The sequence below is a fragment of the Chelmon rostratus genome, chromosome 4 (assembly GCF_017976325.1).
Source record: "Chelmon rostratus isolate fCheRos1 chromosome 4, fCheRos1.pri, whole genome shotgun sequence".
Lineage (NCBI taxonomy): Eukaryota > Metazoa > Chordata > Actinopteri > Chaetodontiformes > Chaetodontidae > Chelmon > Chelmon rostratus.
The window spans coordinates 110,246-130,465 of NC_055661.1; the positions used below are offsets into that span (position 1 = coordinate 110,246).

General features: G+C 38.7%; 2 protein-coding genes across 2 annotated transcripts; both read right to left on the reverse strand.

The window, feature by feature from the left end:
• Nucleotides 1-373: 373 nt before the first annotated feature.
• Nucleotides 374-7,939, reverse strand: ndufa11 (NADH:ubiquinone oxidoreductase subunit A11). The gene is made up of 4 exons (XM_041935534.1): nucleotides 7,808-7,939; nucleotides 4,585-4,677; nucleotides 3,642-3,764; nucleotides 374-556 (listed from the first exon to the last, which is right to left on the reverse strand). The coding sequence occupies exons 1-4, from the start codon at nucleotides 7,884-7,886 to the stop codon at nucleotides 444-446; spliced, it is 408 nt and encodes a 135-aa protein (XP_041791468.1). The 5' UTR covers nucleotides 7,887-7,939; the 3' UTR covers nucleotides 374-443.
• Nucleotides 7,940-17,574: 9,635 nt separating this feature from the next.
• Nucleotides 17,575-19,636, reverse strand: mrpl55 (mitochondrial ribosomal protein L55). Its single transcript, XM_041935927.1, has 3 exons — nucleotides 19,501-19,636; nucleotides 18,949-19,171; nucleotides 17,575-18,464 (listed from the first exon to the last, which is right to left on the reverse strand). Exons 1-3 carry the CDS (start codon nucleotides 19,542-19,544, stop codon nucleotides 18,315-18,317), a joined length of 417 nt encoding a protein of 138 aa, XP_041791861.1. The 5' UTR covers nucleotides 19,545-19,636; the 3' UTR covers nucleotides 17,575-18,314.
• Nucleotides 19,637-20,220: the final 584 nt, after the last annotated feature.

A 20,220-nucleotide genomic window follows, 5' to 3' on the forward strand; every position in this document is an offset into this window, starting at 1 on the left:
TAGATGGATGGATGGAATCATTCTGCTTATTTCAGGTGTACTTTGGTGACATTTCCTTAAAAAATAGAGGAAAAACAAGTGCATACAGTACAAATATAGCAAGATAGGCTCACCAACCTGACTACCATTCGAAACACTTGATATCCACTATCTACTATGTCTGTGTCAATTTTTGTTGCATTTGAATGAAGACTTTGTGATATAGATACTGATTTTGCATATTCGGAAAACTATAGAGTGACTGACGACTGAATTGCTCTGAAAATCCTTTTCTTTGACCTCCAATAACTACAATACTGATGGAATTGTGTTATTCATTGTTGTTTTCAACAACAGGATGAAATCAAGTAAACTGACTCGAGTTTATTTTGTCATTTTCAGGAGACCTTTATTACATGACTTCTTTTTACAACATTTAGTTCCGCTTACAGACATCTTCCTCCTCATAGTTTGGGGGGTCCAGCTAACTTCCAGCCCTCCGTCTTGCCGACTTTTGTGAAGAAGGCCAGTGTGCCCAGACCCAGACACGCTGACGTACCCGTCATAGCACTGTGGGCTAGAGAGAGACAGATAGACAGAAAATGGTTTCAGTTAGCTTAGCTTAATTTTTACAATTTCTCGGCATTAAAACCGAAAATAGACAGTACATATAAAAAATAATTGGGCATTGGCTGCAAAGCAGTACTGGCACCCTGTTTCTCAGAGCAGGTTAACAGCAATGCAGTGAATACTGTGGGGAATAAGTATTCAACTTTTTTTTCATTGGGTTTCCAGACCTGTCAACCCTCCTGTTTTTCCCATGATTCTCTTGCGTTTTACCGTTCTGGTGGGAGGCATATCCATATTTGGTGTATTTACCAAATTCCCCTTGAATACAGCAGGTGCCAAAAAGGCTTAAAGTTTGTGGAAGTATCTACCAAATGGGAATACCTGTTGTTAATGAAGAGCAACATTGGTCAAAGTCATGTTCTTTGTATAATATGCCACACAGATTTTCACACAGAGGGAGAATCTGCCAGGGATAAGCTCACCCGAGAGCAGGCATGGGCAAACTACGGCCCAGGGGCCATATGCGGCCTGTTACGTTTTTTAATCCGGCCAGCCGAACTTGAAGAAATAACATTAATAAACCTTGTTAATGCTTTATTCCCCTGCAATTTGGCTTTTTTCCACTCTGAATACACTGAGCTTTGTTGAGCTGCGGCATATTACTCCACGTTTGCGCTTTACTCTTTGACTCTCAGAGAAAAGAAAAGTGGACAGAGAATGAGTTTTTAATAAGGAGTGGACAACTAAATATTTTTTTACCGAACACTGATCAACTGCTGTCTGCCTGATATTCCAAGAGACTGTGGCAAACTCTAACTTTGATGTGCCGGCTAAAAAAGGAGACCAACAACACTGTTCCAACTGAAATTAAAAGTAAGTTTCTCCGTTTTGTTATGTAAAAAATGCATTTGAAAATAATCTGTTCGATAAGCCTTACGTGTTATACATGTATGTCGCTTCTGTTAAGGGGTGCCCATATGTGGTGCGCAGGTGCACATATGTTCTCAAAATAAACAGTGCGCAAATGCATGATCAAATATAATGTGCTCCGCATACTGGCGCTGGTCGTTGTTGAGGAGGAGAGTGATGATAATGATATCCTGAAGGATAACAGAACTTTCAGTGCTTTAAAATAATAACTGTTAGTAATCAACAAACGCTGTATTTCATTCATTTAATTGTCAGTGTTTTGAGAGTAATTTCAATAAATGGCTAAATTCTGTGGGACTTCAAAGACAGATATTTTGTTGTAATGCTTTTGTTCATTTTCAAGTGAAATTAAAGCACATGTTTTCTACATATCACATATTTTATTTTCTCTTATGAGGTGGATTACCAAAACACTCCATCCATCTGCTCCTGGTCCGGCCCCCTGTCATATTTTAATACCCTTTGTGGCCCACAAGTCAAAAAGTTTACCACCCCTGCCCAAGAGGCACAGAGTGACTGTATTTAGGCCATCTTTCCCATCTATTTTCTAAATCACCCTCTCCTACTAATTGTCTCACTTGCCAGTAGCCTCTCTCAAAATCACAATCACTGCCACTCATTAAATGTAGGAACAAGTTAACCCAATTTTTGTTGCTCTGATATTTTAAAGCAAGTGGTAATTTGGGGATTTTCTGTGTGTACCTTAGCCTAAATGTAAGGGGTATGTGGGCAGTGGTAATGGCGGTGGGATATATCAAGGTGGGGCACCAGAAATGTTCCCTTATTTTCATATCCCAATGTTGACAGGTATGTACTGTATTTTATAAGACTTTACTTGTATGAAGAAACTAGTTTCTCACAGTGTTCAGGTAGGATTTAGGCCCATTCTTTTTTCCATTGTTTTCCTTCCTTGTGTTAATTGGCTAAATCCATTGTTAGCGCTATGACGCCACACCCATTTTCATCCATGTGGGAAGAATGAGCTTGACAAGACTAATGTAGTATGCAAGCGCTGCAAAGTGAAGGTGACAAGGTGACATATTTCAGAAGCACCACAAATTTGAGGACTCATGATACGCCATCATCCAGAGATGGATTTGGAACAACAACCCAGCCCAACGGCAAACCAACACACTCTGCAGCAATGTTCTAAACTTCCAACCAACTTAGAAAGGGCAAAGAAAATAGCTTTAAAGCTATTTATAGCTATTTATATTTATTTCATTTCAAAAGACCTGCATTCCTACAGCGTCATTGACAATGAAGGCTTTTAGCACATGATGCACACAAATAAGCCCAGGTATGTTATACCATCTCCTCGCATTTTTACTGAGAAAGCAGTGCCTCAGCTTTACCAAAAAACTAAAGTAAATGTTGTGAAGGCCTTGAAGAAAGCACCTAGAGTGGCACTAACGCTCTAACTAGAATCAGAATAGAATCGTGAGATTTCCTTAATCGTGCACCCCAACTGCTTGGCCTGTTAGAACACCGTTAATAAGCATCTTGCATTCAGTAACATTCTGCCTGGATGGGTCATGATTTTCAATTTTTTTAAGTCATTTAATTATTAAATAAATCGTAGAATCTAACTATCATCTCATCTTTAATCTTTAAGCTGTGTTTATTACTTAAAAACAGAATACATAAGAAGGACGAATTAAATGAGTTCTAAATGTTCTAAATCAAATTTCTAGCCTAATTAGATTGTGAAAGGCTGCAGACACAAAATCTGACGTCCTTTTGAGGCTAAGGGTGATATTATAGGGCTAATGGTAACCACAACAGTCATGTGGAATGGATAATTAACAAAAGGAAAAGAAGCCTTCTCGCTAATGAAGAAAAAGTAAAAGAAAAAACTGCACAAAGTTTTCATCATCATCCAGATTCATACATGTGCCATTTTTGTTTTATGAATTCATAGATATAACTATAGAGCTGCTGTTGGTGCTCTTACTGTACTTACTGGTAGTTTTACTAATCTGTTAACCATTAAATATATAAAAATAAAATATTTTTATTTCTATCATCAATATTAGTCTTCCTTTTCCAACAGCAACCTGCCAGTTTTTTTGAGATCAGATCAGATGACCACACCAACCAATAAACACATTTCAATCAAAAGGTTGTTACCAAGTGCCTCCTCTGCTAAGACTGACACTTACTTTTGGCTCCCAGGAAGATCCCAGAGGCACAGCCCCCAATGAAGTAATTCAGTGGGTCATTTGGAGATTCACGAGCCTGAGCACTGAGACACGTCGCCATTCCGAAGATGGCTCCCATGGTGGCTAGTACAACACAGACATTTACCCATATCAGTATTACAAAATCTGAGGCAAATTGCAGAATCCAAAGAGTAGCACATGAACACATTTAGATAAAAATGTTTCAGTCAAAATTATGCATTATGTATGATGCATCAAAGTACTGTAGCACTTTGGATTTTAAATGAAACAATGAGGTTGAAATGCAAACTTTCAGCTTTACTTTCAGGATAATGCAACAGGAAGACAATAATTCAGATACAGCGAAAGCAACCAAGACCCCAAGTGCAATGTTCAAATACAAATCTTACTCAAGAATCGCTGATCCCACCTTTAAGCTGCCAGTATTTTTAATTCACTGTAATGACCACAGTATACTGACTAATTTTGAACACAATATGCCAGAAGAAAATGGTATGTGTTGCAAATTGATGACATCACATATCTGCTACTTCGGTGGCTGTTAAGATTTTAGGCTTTCTTAAGAAGCAAAAATCCATGCACAATAGAAAAAATGTCACATGAATTGTTTCTGAAGCACAGAACTGTTAAATAGATACCGACTTATTGGGTATAATAGTGATCATAGATGTCCTTTATTTTCGGGTATGACAATGTAATCAAGTGCATTTTAAGCACCACTATAAAAATATGGTCCTTGGAACAATTAGATAAATTTGCAAGGTTGCTGATTTATCCAACATGAGAGATCTTTCACTTTATCCTTGGGATTTGAAGCAGTGGGGCTTGGGACTTAAAACCTTATGATCTGAAGTATGACACAGTAGTCCAGACAACTGTGTACTTGAACAAAATATTTGAGCAAAATATTTGAAATATTTACCCATGGTAACAGTAGTGCTGGTAGCCCTCTGTAGCGCTGCCAATGCAGAATCAGGCTGAAAAACCACTATGTGATAGGCTGAACCAACTAGGCCTGAAAATACATAAAGACACAAACAAACTCGAAATCAACAAGAAAAAGTCAGTTTTCATCAACTCTCAATGGAAAACTCTATTATTTTTCAATGGAAATAGGCAAGGCCTTCCCTGCAAAAGACATCATCTACTTGGCAGCATATGTTACTCCAAAATCTGTATCTATCATTCAGCATTAATGGTGCATTTACAAATGGGCAGGTTACCCATGCCATGTGCACTAATACCATCCCAGACGCCAGGTGGCCTCTCTCCTCTTTAACCCCGAGGACACAGCGTCCATGATTTCCAAAAAGAATTTCAAATATTTGACTCATCACACCACGGGACAAGAGAATGCAGCAGTGTTTCTGGATCTGGTTTATATACGGTTTCCTCTTTGTATGGTAGAGTTTAAACTTGCATTTGTGGATTTAGCGACTGTGTTCACAGACAATGGTTTTTGGAAGTGTTCCTGAGCACACGAGGTGATATCCAGTATAGAATCTTGTCTGTTTTCATTCCAGTGCCGTCTGAAAGCCTGAAGATGGTGGCCATCCAGTGTTGGTTTTCAGCCTTGTCCCTTGCATACATGTTACTAACCTATTGCCAATTAACCTAAATAATTTTGAGATGTTCCACAAGGTGTTTTCTATTAGCATTTCACAACTTTTGCAGTCTTTTGTTGCCTCTGTCCCAACTTTTTGGAAATGTGTTCCTGGTATCACATTCTAAATGACAATATCATTTTGATTCTCTTTCATTCTTCTATGTTTTGTACAGCAACCCAACTTTTTCAAGATTTCAAGATTTCTTTATTGCCATTGAGCATGATATGTCAATGAAATTTGCATTGCAACCCCCATGTTGGAAACAAGATAAGAAAAGAAAGATTATAAAATAAAATTAAGATACTAGAATAAAATAAACCAACATGCAGTAAAAATATTCGTAAATTGTTGTTAAACCACCAGACGATGTGTCATTGTTTAGATTCTACAGTTTTATCTATTTATTTTTAATATATGTCTTGTCACAGAGATTTGAGAGTAACGCAATTTCGATTCTGTTTGTCGTGTACATACTGCAGAATTGACAATAAAGCTGACTTTGACTAAATGCAATTAATAATATACCAGAAATGAAAATATACTAAGACAATAAAAATATACTAAACAATACAATATACCAGTGAAATTTACCAACAGCAGCTGAAATATACAAAGATGTATATAAACAATAAAATATACCAATGAAATGTACCAATATACTAAAATGTATATAGTGAATGCAAATGGATGGCCATTTAGTTAAGTGTGTGCGTACTTAAGTGTTAAATACACAGAAGGTGGAGGTGGAGGTGTCAAAGTGCTGTGTGCAGTGGTTCACAGTTCTCACAGTCTCTCACTCCAGTGAGGGGCTGCTGGGGGTGATAGCTCTAACAGCTCTGGGGAAGAAGCTGTCCCTCAGTCTGTTAGTGGTGGTGTGGATGTTCCTGTACCGCTTTCCTGATGGAAGCGGTACAAACAGTCTGTGTAGGGTTGTAAAATTACCAGCATGGTAAAAGCAAAAACAAAAAAACAACTATCAACATGTATATAGGTTACTTTGCAAATTCAAGGAGGACTTTTAAAATATGGCTTAGAATCAATTTAACAAAGAGATTCGCTATAAAATGGCATTCATAATTACATCATGTCTTAATTGGAACTAAACTGTATGATTTGGCCCATTGATTTCACTGTCCATTATCACTAAGAATGTCATGTATTTTTATTAACCACCTTTTAAAAGCATGTGTCATGCCTAGCAATGGGGTCAACCACTCCTCCTCACTATGATAAAAGTTTTAGTCGAGTAGCTCTGAGAATTTGCCTAAATCACCAAGTTAGGAGCTCTTTGAGAGGACTCTCAGAATGTTTATGAATACAGCCCTCCATATTACTAAATGATTTAATATCAGAATAGAATATGGATTTATTTAATCATCCTGAAACCTGCCTGTGTCAAAAATATGTTAGCCTAAATGATGGTACTTCCCCCGTCATATTAATACTCACATTCCTTGAGACACTGGGCGAGGAGGTGGAGTCACAGTATTTTTTGACTCATGTCTATCGATCAACCCTAAAACTAAACTCAATCAAAACAGATTTTGAAATGTATGACGCTGAAGGCCTAAATCAGCTACTGCAGGCCTTTTATCCATCAGTACCAAAATAATAGCAGCAAACCATACTCTGTCGCTAGCTACGTGTCTCTCAGGTCTGGGATATCCTGTCACTTCTCCAAATTTGACATGATTATGCTAAATAACTGTAGAGAAATGTTATCCTGCCTATATTGATTACATAGCCTGTGTGTGTGTTTTTAAGAATAACAAAATGGATTATCTGTTTCACATTATTGTAAGCGACTGTAAAAAAAATACTATAAAAGTAATTGTTATTTAAGTGTATAAAGTGTACTTTTGTTCCCTTTAATCTAGCTAAACATGCGAAACCATAACCTCCTTGGTGGAAAATAAACCATGCACAGAAATTTGTCCCCGCCCTATTTCACAGCAGGTCGAGGGAGGCGTCTCACAAGTACCACAGACTCCGACTGCCGTGCTACTACTACTTGCCAGCGCCACTGGAAGGATCCCGGCACCGTTGGAGAGTAGACCCACACGCTAAAATAGAGTTGGCAAATACCGACCAGAAACCAAATCGAGACTGAGGTGGTATTTAATAGTCTTAGTGACGACAAGAATATTTAGGTTTTGATAACAATTGCCCTTACATTAGCTCAGGCATACTGATAAAATTCAGCTGCCAAACTGTGCAATAAGGATTTAACGGTACAAGTCACACTCTGTCAGCGACAACCGTGAAGAAAAACTCAGATTCACTGTTTGTTACTTGAGGGAACACTGACTGCAAGACTCCTCCGTAGTCTAATTCGCGCAAATAAAGTAAAACAAACTAAGCTAAGCTAAGCGTTGTGTTGTAACCTAAACAGCGTAATTCATACCAGCCGTGGACTAACCTGTTAGCTAAAAAAACGTTAGCATTAGAAAAATACTACTGTAGGTTAACAGTTACTTAAATTTCTAGGACCAGCGCAACACCCTGCATCTATATGATTTTATCATGGCTGATATTTACCCAAAGCCGTGCCCAGTTTGGTTATGATCCATGTTTTTTCGACACAGTCTGTGCCCTCTGGTTTATCCCAGTACCCCATTTCGAACTTAGCAAGGACGCAAGATAACAAATGGAATTCTCGCGAGAGACGGCTTCTTCTTCTACTACTACTACTTCTTCTTCTTCTTCTGTGAGGTTTATGGCAAACCAACTTATTGTGCATTACCGCCACCAACTGGACTGGAGTGTGGACGAGGTTAGGCAGAAAAAAAGATACTGTTATTCAACTCAGTTTCTTTAATGAACTTAACAATGTAATATTGTATCTTGCCTGCTGATTTCCCCAGAATCCCTGTTAGTGTAAATCGTGGTGTTTTTCCTCCCTAAATGACTGACAAACCTTTTTCCTCTGGATATCATATTTCCTGCAGTTAAGCACTACATGTTCTGCTGTGACCTATGACCTATTCTCAGACATGGTACAATGTTCTTTCTTTCCTATGTTTAAAGCCTACCTTCCTCCCATCACCAACATGTCTTTGTGTTTGTGCCTTCCGGTTTCACTGATGTCCCAATTTTCCTGCCATGTAGACTGTGTATACATCCTGATGAATGTCAAGTTGTTCAAGTTGTTGTCCATACAGTTTTAATGAGAGTGGGGTAATTTTATGTCATCTTGAAAAGCAGATCAATTGTGTTTTTTTCACCAGTAATCTAAACCCCCTTTTACTTGCCCACCCCTCCACCTCTAGTATTGCAGCTTTTATTTTCCCACCCACATGAGCTACATTGCGGCCTCTTGCCCACAAAGCCTACAAGCATACATAAGATTTCCTTACATTTTGTTCTACCTTAGAAAATATATCATTGATCATTATTTTGAATAGCAATACACTACCTTGTGGAGTACCATTCTGTACCTCATATATACTGGAGTATTCTGCTCCTACTCTTATCTGTATTTTCTTATTGATTAAAAAATCCAAAACCCATTTATATGCCCTCCCACCAATTCCAGGCGATTTTAATTTAATGAGAAGACCTTCTTTCCAGAGCATGTCGCATGCTTTTTCAACATCAAAGAAGACAGTTATCACCACTTCCTTATTGGTCTGTGCTTCCCTGATGTCTGACTTTAAACACAGTACTGAGTCCATTGTGTTCCAACCCCAATGGAAACCACTTTGGTCTGGACTCCTCTGTGACATGGATTATAGTAATTATAGATTATAGTAATTAACTATAACTATAGAACCCTTGTCTGTCCATATCCTAACCACAATTGCTTCATGATTTGTGTTTAATTGTATAATTTTCTATCTTATTCCATTCTGTATGAATGTTGCAACTCCTCTCCCTCTACCAGATGCCCTTGTCACATCGTGGTGAGGTTTGTCTCGTCTTGGGTTTTTGTATCGTTATTTCCTGTTTTATTTTGAAAGCCTAACTCGCCTCTCGTTTCAGAGCACTTGCCCATCCTCCTGTGTCATCGGTGTGTCCGTCCTGATTACCCATTGTCTCCACCTGTTCCTGATTACCCTCCATGTGTTAAATAGTATGCATCTCCCTTGTCTTGTGCCAGTGTGTCTTAGTCCGAGAGCCGATTGACCCATGCCTGTCTTTGTCCTGTTCCCATAGCCACAGTATCTCGTCCTTGTGTACTTTAGTCCTCTTTGTGAGTGTTTTTTGTTTGTAACTTAAATAGTTCAGATTTAGTCGTTTTGCTTTTCTCTTTGCTAAGCCGTTTCGTAGTCCTCATTAAGAGTTTTTTGTTTGTTAGACTTTTCTTATTTAGCGATTGTATTCCTCTGTTTTCTTAGAGTGATTTTTATTTTTGAGTAATTTTCCAGTCAGGTTTTGTTTTCTGTAGTCTGTTGTGTTTTTCCTCCCTCAGGAGCGATTTCAGTTTGCAGAAGTTTTTCATAGTGTTTCGGTTATTTTGATATCATCCTCAGTTAGAGCATTTTCTGTTGTTTGTTTTCCTTTCTTAGATATTTTCTGCATTATGGTGAATATAGTTATCACTATATATATATATATATCTTAGACAATTTCATAGCTCTTGATTCCTTTGCTCATTGAAGAGGTCTGGGATTTCGTGCTTAATAAAAGCTGTGTTCGATCAAGTCTCTGCATCTGAGTCCTAATTGTGTGCCAGCCTGACAGCCCTGTCTCTTCTAACTGCAACATATCCCTTCATAATAAAATCCAACTGTGGTTTTAGCCATGTTTCCTGAATACAAACAACATTAGGTCTCTCTCTCAAATTATCAATATATTTAAATTCTTGTCCATTCGCAAATAAACTTCTTGCATTTACTGCAGTAAGATCAAGAGGATCCACTGATCCACTGTCTGTGATGGTTGGGCACCATCATTAAGAGTGTCTTTAACATCTTCACAACTCAGCCCCTTCACATCAAGGTACTTTTCAGCTGATTTGACAATTACTTTGATCCTTTCATTTGATACATTTGTTTGTTTGTTACATTTTTTTTACATTTGTTCAAACATTTACTTTTAGTATTGTCATGAACACCAAGAAACAAACCACTGCTGAGTGGATCTGCCATGGAGGCCTCAGTGGTTGATCCTCTGATCAGCTGCAGCACACTCCTCGTTATGGCATCAGAGTATACTACATATTCCTTTGGGGTAATTGGCAACTTGAATATATCAAGGAATTCACCATACCTCAGTAACTGTCCCTCAGCATTCACAAGTTGTTTGACTAATACACGATATTATCACAGTAGACTTTATTTTCTACACACTGCCATTTGCTGTAGCTATTCTTTTTTGTGCAATACTTTTTCAGTACTACTGTTTACTATTTTATTATTATGTATATAATCTTTTTACTGCTCGCTATTATGATATTTTATAGTTTGGTCTTTATAGTCTTATTTCAGAATTTTTCACTTATTTCACTGTGTGTAATGCTGCTGCTGCACTGCAATTTCCCATCTTGGGATAAATAAAGTATATCTATCTATCTATACAATGCCTTTCTCAACCCAATATTTATAGTACAATGATTTATTTTTATGTTGAATATTCTTGTTATTCCAGATGTGGTACGTAGTTGGCGAGAAATTACCATTTTCCAGGCCAGCAGCGCTTGTTTATGAAATGTGCCAGTTTCACAGGCAATTTTTCAATCTTATAATTGGCAAGCCTGGAGGCACAAGTTTTAGGACTCAGTATGCAGACCACAGACAACTCAGCAAGGTTTCAAAATAAAGGAAAATGTATTAACTCAAAGAGCTCAGGATAAATCACAGAATGCAAACAAGGTAATGTAATCAAAGTACAAATGAAAACGCTAAGGATAACCAGACTAGGCTCAAAAATGGCTCAACAACAAAGTATCAAACAAAAGAGGCAAAGCAGGACTAATCACAAAAGCTAGATAACAAAGTAGCAAACAAACAATTCAATACTGGATTAATCAAAAGGCTAGATAACAAAGTATCAAACAAAAGGTACAACTATGCTAATAACTAGACTTACAGGGACACAGAAGACAAGGATCATGGAACGCTAGATAGCAAGGCAAGCACAGGACAAGGCACAAGACAATCTGGCACAGGACAAAGGGAGACGCGGACTATATATACACAAGGTAATAATGAACAGGTGGAGACAATCAGACAAGGGGAAACACACCGGGAAGTCAAGGGCCTGAAACGAGAGGAGAGTTAGGTTTCACAATAAAACAGGAAGTGCAAGACAAGACATGACGCTCGTGAACAAAACACATTAACACATCTGACGAGACATGACAATAATCACACTTTAACAGGAATTTTAGACCACCAACTGAGTTAAAGGTATGTTTGAGAATAAATTGTCTTTTCTTAGATCAAATTAGTTAACCATTGTACTTTGAAAGTATTATCGAATGTTTCAAAAGTTAGTGCCTCAAGACCACCATCCCTTCTTATGTTACATAGAATATCTTTCCTCAAATAATGAGATCTGTTCTTCCAAAGAAAATTGAATAAAGTATTGTCTATTATTTTTGTATATTGCAGTAGGCATTGCAAGTGATAAGGACACATATACAGCTCAAGATATCCCCTCTGCTTTAGAGAGTAAAACTCTACCATTCAGTTTTTCATTTTTATCAGTGACAGCACATAGTAAGTATGTAACTGTATTCTTCACAGGAACCATTCACTTCAGATTGATCACATTCCTTTAGTGGTAATAACATGGATTTGGGAACCAGCGCCTCTACTTCCTCCGCAAACTGAGGAAAGCTAGAGCCCCGGCCCCCATCATGCACACCTTCTACAGAGGCACCATCGAGAGCGTTCTGACCAGCAGCATCACCGTGTGGTATGGTGCCTGCTCCACATCCTGCAGGAAGAACCTCCAGCGCATCATGAGAGCAGCTGAGAAGATCGTCGGTGCTTCTTTCCCCTCCCTCGACGACCTCTACACCTCCCGCCTCACTCGCAAAGCCCTCTGCATTGCGAGAGACCCCACCTACCCATCACACAGCCTCTTCAGCCTGCTGCCATCAAGGAGGAGACTGCAGAGCCTGCAGGCCAAGACCAGCAGACTGCGGGACAGCTTCATCCACCAGGCTGTCAGGATGCTGAACTCTCCCTGCTCAACCTGAACTATAACTCCCTGTTGCCCCCTGAATTACCGTTTCTCACCACTTTCTTGTGTTACAGAAGGAGAATGCAGTCCAGTCACATTTGAGAAGGTATTGGAGTTCACATCTGGAGCCTCAACAGTTCCTCCACTGGGATTTCCACACAGTCCACAAATTCAAAATTCAAGAGAGATTCAAGAGTCTTTGTCATTGAGCATGCAACCCCCATGTTAGGAACAGATAGTAAGAAAGATAAGAAGATTAGAAAGAATAAAATTAAAGATAACTACAATAAAATAAAATAAACAAACATGCAATAAAAATATTCGTAAAGCAATTAAAATATACCAGAATGAAAATATACTAAGGCAATAAAATATACTAAACAATAAACAATAAAATATGGAAGTGAAATGTGCAAACAGAATAAAATATACAAGCAGAATAAAATATACACAGTGAAATGTACCGACAGAATAAATTATACTAGTGGACAATAAAATATGCCAATGAAAATGAAATGTGCCAATATACTAAAATGTATGTAATTGAGTTAAGTGTGTGTGTGTACTTGAATGTTAAGTACACAGAAGGTGCAGGTGGAGGTGGAGGTGTAGGTGTAAAGTGCGGTGTGCAGTGGTTCACAGTCCTCACAGTCTCTCACTCCAGTGAGGGGCTGCTCTGGGGAAGAAGCTGTCCCTCAGTCTGTTGGTGGTGGTGCAGATGTTCCTGTACCGCTTTCCTGATGGAAGAGGTACAAACAGTCTGTGGCCCGGATGGCTGGGGTCCGTGGCGATGGATCTCGTCCTCTTCCTGACCCGGCCTTCATATATAGAGTCTAGGTCAGGAAGGGGGCAGCCCACGATGCCCTGTGCAGTTTTAACCACCCGTGCCAGTTTTTTCCTCTTCTCTGCCGTGCTGCTGCCATACCACACTGTCACACTAAGGCAGAGGATGCTTTGAATTGTGGCCCAGTAGAAGTTGACGAGCAACCGAGAGGAGAGTTCAGAATTCAGTTCCTTCGTGAGGGCAGCAGAATCTTCCCAGAAGCAAACACCTGTGTTCTTGTACTCCGCCTGCCACTGCACTCTTCCTATGAAGCCTTCAAACAATACATGATGGAGAGAATTTTGCAAACTCCAACCTTTGGACTTGCATGATGTCACTATATGTGTGTAAAACTTACTAATGGAAGACGGGTTTTCACTTGAGCTATATTTATGCTTAAATGGTATTTGATATGATGCACGTGTAACGTTCACCACAGATTAGTATGTTAATAATAATATAATGTTAACCAGTATCAGTGAGATCTAGGAACGGCTACAGAGCCTGAAAGTGGGTATCAGCAGAATAATCAAACACAACACAGCTGAGTGATTTGATTTTTTTGAATATATTGTACAAAGAATAAAACAAGACATATAAGCATAAATTCACAGACCCTGCCTACCTAAGCCGGCTTCCTAATGTGCACATTCGCACAATAAATGGGCCCCAAGAAAATAAAATGAATAAAATTAAATAATAGTGTCCCCTTTGGAGACTTCCTCAAAACAAGAAACAGTTAAGAGCAATGTTCAACGTCCAGTGTGCACTGCTCCTCTATGAGAAAGAGCGAAGATCTCTTGTGCATGTGTGTGTGTTTTCTTTGTGATGTCTATGTTCGAACTACCCGGGTAGATTTCTTCTGATGTGTTCTTATCTGTTCATGAATGGAGAAAGGATTCAATGACGCTGTCTCCTGCAGAGGAATCATGCGGCTGGCCACACCGCGTTGTCGGTTCCCCTACAGTCTGCGTCTTCTCTCTCTGCTGGCTCGCCACTGGATAAGTTCAGGTCCCGAAAAACCCGGTCTGGGCAAAAAACCAATCGGAGTTAAGGATCACTAACAGCAGCGTCTCACTCCAAACTCGACTTTTACACCATGTTTCACCCAGGAGTTCTCAGAGGCTTGTTACGCGTTCCCTAGGCAACGTCCTCACCCGAAGAGGGTGAACAGAGGCTCTCCCTGTAGCGCGTGCACCACCCAGTGGCTGGCGGGAAATTGCACTCCTCCACAAAACAAGCTTATCAACCTCATATGGGTTACACACGTCACTGGTTGAGATGTTAATTTTAGAATGTCATGCACTGTCTTTTTTAGATGCTGTAATTCTGTTCACTTTATATGCGTAACAGTTTCAGTTGATTGGAGGTCATTCAGTATTGAGTTTCTCAGTTAACTCAAATTTATTGTCTAGTTTTTTGCTCTTTTTATTTTTTTATGATTTATAATCTATATTAAATTCTTTTAAATGTTTTATTTATTTGGAAAACATAAAATGTATTTTATTTAGGTTTTACAAGATATTTATTGTGCTTATAATTCAAGGTTACTATAGTGACACTGTTGAGGTTAGTATAATGAAATAGATACCCTTTATGAGACTACTATAAGCATTTATTGCGCTTATAATTCAATGCATTTGATCAAATCACACATAACACCCAATATGTTTGCCTTATGTACATGTTGATGAATGCAAAGAGTGCATACAGACAAGGCAAACAAAAATTCAGGCTGGTTGTAGTTCTGTCAGAGCTGGAAGCTGCAGTCTGACTAGAGGAGAGATATATAGAGGTCTGAGGTGAAGGAGGATGACCAGAGGAGTCTGGACAGACACTGGAGGGACAGGAGTCAGTACAAGCAAATGTGATACCATGCACATAAACTTCAATGATTATACATTCAATACATACAATGATTGCTTAAATAAGCACATGGATACATACAGTAACTTGGGACAGGCTTTTTATTTCTTAGTTACTAGCCTTCCAGTTAGGGAAAATATAGTATATAGTAATATATAGTTTTATCATGACTTTTTAGCCTTTACTTATTTTATTTACTATATTTTTTAGCCTACCATACTTTCATAAGAGTGGAAGGCAACTTGTTTTTTTTTCTGTTGCTTTTTTAGGCATTGCCTTCATTCGAGAGAACAGTGAGGAGAGACAGTAAACGTGGAGAGGAGAGTAGGGGAATGACATGCATTGACAAATGTACAAAATCCCTATCGGGTCACCCATGCAAGTCGTTTTTTTATTTTTATTTTCCCAACCAATCAGATGTGGTCTGAACCATGCACCTGCAAAAATGTCTGGAGGAAACACAGTTATCGCCACTACATGTCCCCATAACTATTCACGACGTTAATGCATATGATAATATATGAATGAACCTGAACTAATGCGCCTGACAGAGAAACATCGGAATTCCCCCGCCTGGAAAAGTAACATAGACAACAGTGAAGACGGTGGAACACTTACATGAAACGAGGCATGGACATGAACAAAGACAACACATGGAAAAACACTCACTAATTGCATGGTACAACGGCAAGATTTCTCAGACAACGACCTGACAAAGACTGGGGGGAAGACACAGACACAAGGGAGGACAGCTAATGAGGGAGGACAGCTAATGACACACAGGTGAAACAGATCAGACAATCATAAAGGCAGGAAAACACAGGAAGTAAAGCCAACGAAGAAACAACATGAACCTTTAAAATAAAACAGGACGTGACAAAAGGACTATGACAACACAAAGGAGAATCAACATAAATCAGACGTGGCAAGATCACGACAGCCCTCATAAAAGGACAGTAGATATGTAATAAAGATGTTCTGCTTGCTCCCCAATCTTGCCCTGACAGACATTGCAGTATATTATTGATATGTTTGCACTTTGTTTTTAATTTTGTCTATATGTTGGCACCAGGTGAGCTTTTCATCAAACACTTAAACCACTTTAAACTGTTCGAGTATTTCACCATTTAATTTAATGGTGTTTAGTGAAGCATACGACTTTAGCAGCTGAAAATTTCAATTCCCATTTGTTTGCCCATTCTTCCACTTTGTCTATTGCTGCTTGCATTTTGTTTTTGAAATAATCTAGATTTTGAGAGTCCCTCTTTCCAGACCATTATATGCTTTTTTAACTTCAAAAAATACAGCAGTCACTATTTCCTTACTGGCTTGAGCTGATTCCAGACATAAGACAGAGTCCATCATCCCTCTCCCTTTAAAAAAATCCACTTTGATGGGTAAAAAATACATCTTTACTCTCTACAGAGTGTGTTAGTCTTTCTGTTACCATCCATCCATGGTCTTGCCTAACTGTGATGTTAATTTGTTTTAGCATTGGCACTATAACTGACTGCGTCATTATTGATGGGATAATACCTGTATCCCATATCGTGTTTGAAAGTCTTAAAACTGCTTCAAGTGCACTGTCTTTATATGCTTTCAGTGCACTGTTGTGACATGCAGAGTGTGGCTTGGCATTGTCTTGCTGGAATAAGTGGGTAAGTCCCTAAAAAAGTCATTGTCTGGATGACAGCATATGTTGCTGCAAAACCTGGATGTACCTTTCAGCAATTATGGTGCCTTCTCAGATAGGTTACCTATACCACACCATGCTGCACTAGTAACAATGAGGGTGTTGTTTTTCCTCTTTAGCTCAGGGGACATAACGTCCAGGATTTCCAAAAACAAATGAAATGTGGACTCATCAGACCACAGCTCACACTTTTCTACTTTGTGTCAGTTATCTCAGACTCCGCTTGGGCTCAGAGAAGTAGCTTGTATTTCTGGATGTGGTTGATATATGGTTAAGATTCTGGTTTTGCATGGTAGAGTCTTAACTTGTATTTGTAAATACAGTGATAAACTGTTAGGCAACAATGATATTCCAATGTAGTTGGTTTTTGACACAGTGCTGCTTGAGGGACTGAAGGTCACAGGCATTCAATTATGTTTTTCATTGTTACCTCTTCAGATCTTTTGATATCCCTGGATTTCTTGTAACTGTGCATACAGAAATGTTCTTAAACTGGTGGACTATTTGCCCCCGCTGTTTTTCACAAAGTGGTGAAAAACAGCGGGAACTTGCCCCATCCTTACGTATGAACAACTGGGCCATTCGAGGATGTCTCTTTTATAGCCAATCATGACACTGCTACCTGTTACCAATTAACCTGTTTACTCCTGAAATGTTTCAGATATTTAAGGTGTTGCTGTTATCAAATTCAGAATGAATGCATATTTACAAAAACAAAAAAGTAATCAGTTTGAACATTAAAGATTTTATATCAGTACTGTGTTCAATTTAATACAGGCTGAAAGGGATTTTCAAATGATTGCTTTCTGTTTTTAAGGCATCAGAACCAGAACAGGCTTATACTTCTGTTACTGGGTGTTTATGAAGTGTGTAACTAAGTGCCTTATGTTCCAACGATTACAATGGCCCACTTCTGCTACCAACATGCTTTTAGTATGTTATAAAGATTCAGTGTACAACATTTTGTAAATGTTAAGTCAATGCTCCAAGGAAGGAATTATCCAAAAAGGTTTTTGAATGGAGGATTTATTTAACATGTCACCTAAGATTAGAGAACTGAAATGCTGCTGCTTGATGCAACATTTCAGTGACAGTATGCTGCCACTGTCTTCTTTAATATCAACCAGGGCATGTGACCATCAAGCCCATCAACATTTTCCAACAGCAGAAATTGGAGAAGAAACAAGTTGGTGTGTTTTATGAAAATTCACCCCATGGACACACAGCCTTAACATTGTTATGGTCTCCAGCTTTAATACGTTATTTACAATTCAAGAAAAGTAACCCTCAAGGCAAAGTACTACTAAGTAACACCTGCTACACATGGTGTTCAGTCAGTCATCCTGCCATACAAATGTCATTAGTCTAGGTTTTCAAATCCCACAATTAAATCTTTTGGATGAATAACTTTTTTGCCATGAAAAAAATCCAAGGCAAACATATTCTATACAAATGGAAACTTGGAGAATGAGTGACAGTCAGATTTTAAGGGATGATGCCCCAGACGTGCTTTACAATCCCATATAAAGACATTATTTTTTCTTCCAGAAGTGGCTGTATTTATCAGCTCTGAAGTCATCTTCATAATGGACTGCGGCCTGTTTTTTCGTCTTCTTCACTTCTCTCTTTTTCTGTCGAGCTCGACGCTCTTCCTCAGACAGAGTGGACAGATTGACTGGCATCTTTTAAAACACACGAAGAAACACCAATAAATTTACAAAACAATAAATACAAATGAACAGACTCATGGACTCTTCTGATATACGAACAGTACATGTTATTATCTTGAATGCAGGTTATGATTTTGGTGCTTTGCATCTGTTAGATGTCAGTATATGGTTGGGTTAAGGTTGCTTAAATGAAAAAAAAAACTGGCACATTTATCTTATGATTCTCTAACACTGTGTGTATTTTGGTGTTGTTCCAGATCCCAATGAAAATCCCAAATATTTTTTTTCTATCAAAAACTGCTGTTTAAAATGCAGTTTGTCAGTCATTACACAATAAGCAAGGAGAACGGACAAAAACATTTTAAAAAATGTTGCCAATTGAATTTTCTTTTAACTCGGATTTTTCCAAATGACACGTTTGAATTTAATTTCTCATAAATTACCGAAAAGCCCTATATAGAAACAGAGCAGAGAGTGAATGAGGTGGTGCACTAACCATGAGAATCCGTCTGGGTTCTTTGTATCTGATGTTGACTGTAGATCCATCAGGCCGGACCAGGATCACGGGGTACTGCCTCTCATATCTCTGCCGACCACAGCGCACCACTGACGTCCTGTTCGAGTTGAGCTGAGGAATTTGAGTGTGGAGCAGTGAAGTCTGAACGAGCCCTGCAGTCTGTGCACGGAGTGGTGACAGCGACAGCCAACCTGATCTGGTCCTGTTCGGCCATTCATTCACACGACCACCATTTCCCACACACAGAAAATCTAATGTAAATGTCGCATGTAGCTAACGGTTACCATTGCCAAAACATGCTGAAGTGAAAAGTATGTTTCCTTTCTGAAAAAATAAAGCACATTTATCGTCGTGTATCATTTGCAAATAACTATCTAGTGTCATTTGACAATAGGAAATTAAACATTAGACTGCCTTCAGCGAAATTTAACGTGACCCTACCTCTCCATTCATTTAAAGAATGTTTGAGAACGAGTCAGAACTCTACTTAATGCAAGCATGCATTTCAAAACATTATTCTGTGAGTCTTACCATGATAACAAACTCTGTGGAGTACAAAGCTTCATTAAAAACATGTTCCCGATAAATAAATCAGTAAATCGAGACGTGACTGTTAATCATCTGCCAACAACCCGGTGGTTGTGCACTCGTTTACCCTGACAGGAAACAGGAAGCACTTAACGACAATGTCAAACACTGGAGTTCACAGAATAAATGTCTGACTGGAACAGTGTGAAGACTCGTTCCGAGCAGTCGGTTTGAGGTTTGAATTTTCATTTTTTGGGTTTTCAATTACGATTTTTGACGTGATGGGGAAAACAGCGCATGACGCACTGAATCACTGTGAATCAATTATTACCGAAAAGGTTTCACTGTTTCGAAGCATGTTATACAGTAAACATGCTACAGTGGCGACATCTACTGCCCAACCCAGAGACCACGATGAGAAAAAAAAACCCGTTCGATACATGACCTGGAGGTGTGTTTTGGTCATTGTCAATGTCATTGTTGAAAAACAAATGATGCACTAAGCACAAACCAGAGCAATACGCTGTATGTACGAATGTACATTGCACACTAAGCATGATGACTAATTAAATATGAAGTGCATTCGAGCTGCATAGCATGTTTATTTTGTGTACACAAGAAATATTTTAGCATTTAGATGTTTTTTATTCGTATGAATTCTCTTCTTATTAAGCTTGTCAATTGTAAGGTAATCAAGAACAATCACATGCAAATATTTATTGA

Excerpts from the sequence above, each read along its gene's own strand:
- ndufa11 (XM_041935534.1), bottom strand. The coding sequence starts at position 7,886 with ATGGGGTACTGGGATAAACCAGAGGGCACAGACTGTGTCGAAAAAACA. Across the intron at positions 3,765-4,584 it reads CAGCACTACTGTTACCATGG|CCACCATGGGAGCCATCTTC; the intron begins GTAAATATTTCA and ends GTGTTGTACTAG. Across the intron at positions 557-3,641 it reads GATCTTCCTGGGAGCCAAAA|CCCACAGTGCTATGACGGGT; the intron begins GTAAGTGTCAGT and ends GTCTCTCTCTAG.
- mrpl55 (XM_041935927.1), bottom strand. The coding sequence starts at position 19,544 with ATGTTTTTAATGAAGCTTTGTACTCCACAGAGTTTGTTATCATG. Across the intron at positions 19,172-19,500 it reads CCACAGAGTTTGTTATCATG|GACCAGATCAGGTTGGCTGT; the intron begins GTAAGACTCACA and ends ATGGCCGAACAG. Across the intron at positions 18,465-18,948 it reads AACCCAGACGGATTCTCATG|ATGCCAGTCAATCTGTCCAC; the intron begins GTTAGTGCACCA and ends GTGTTTTAAAAG.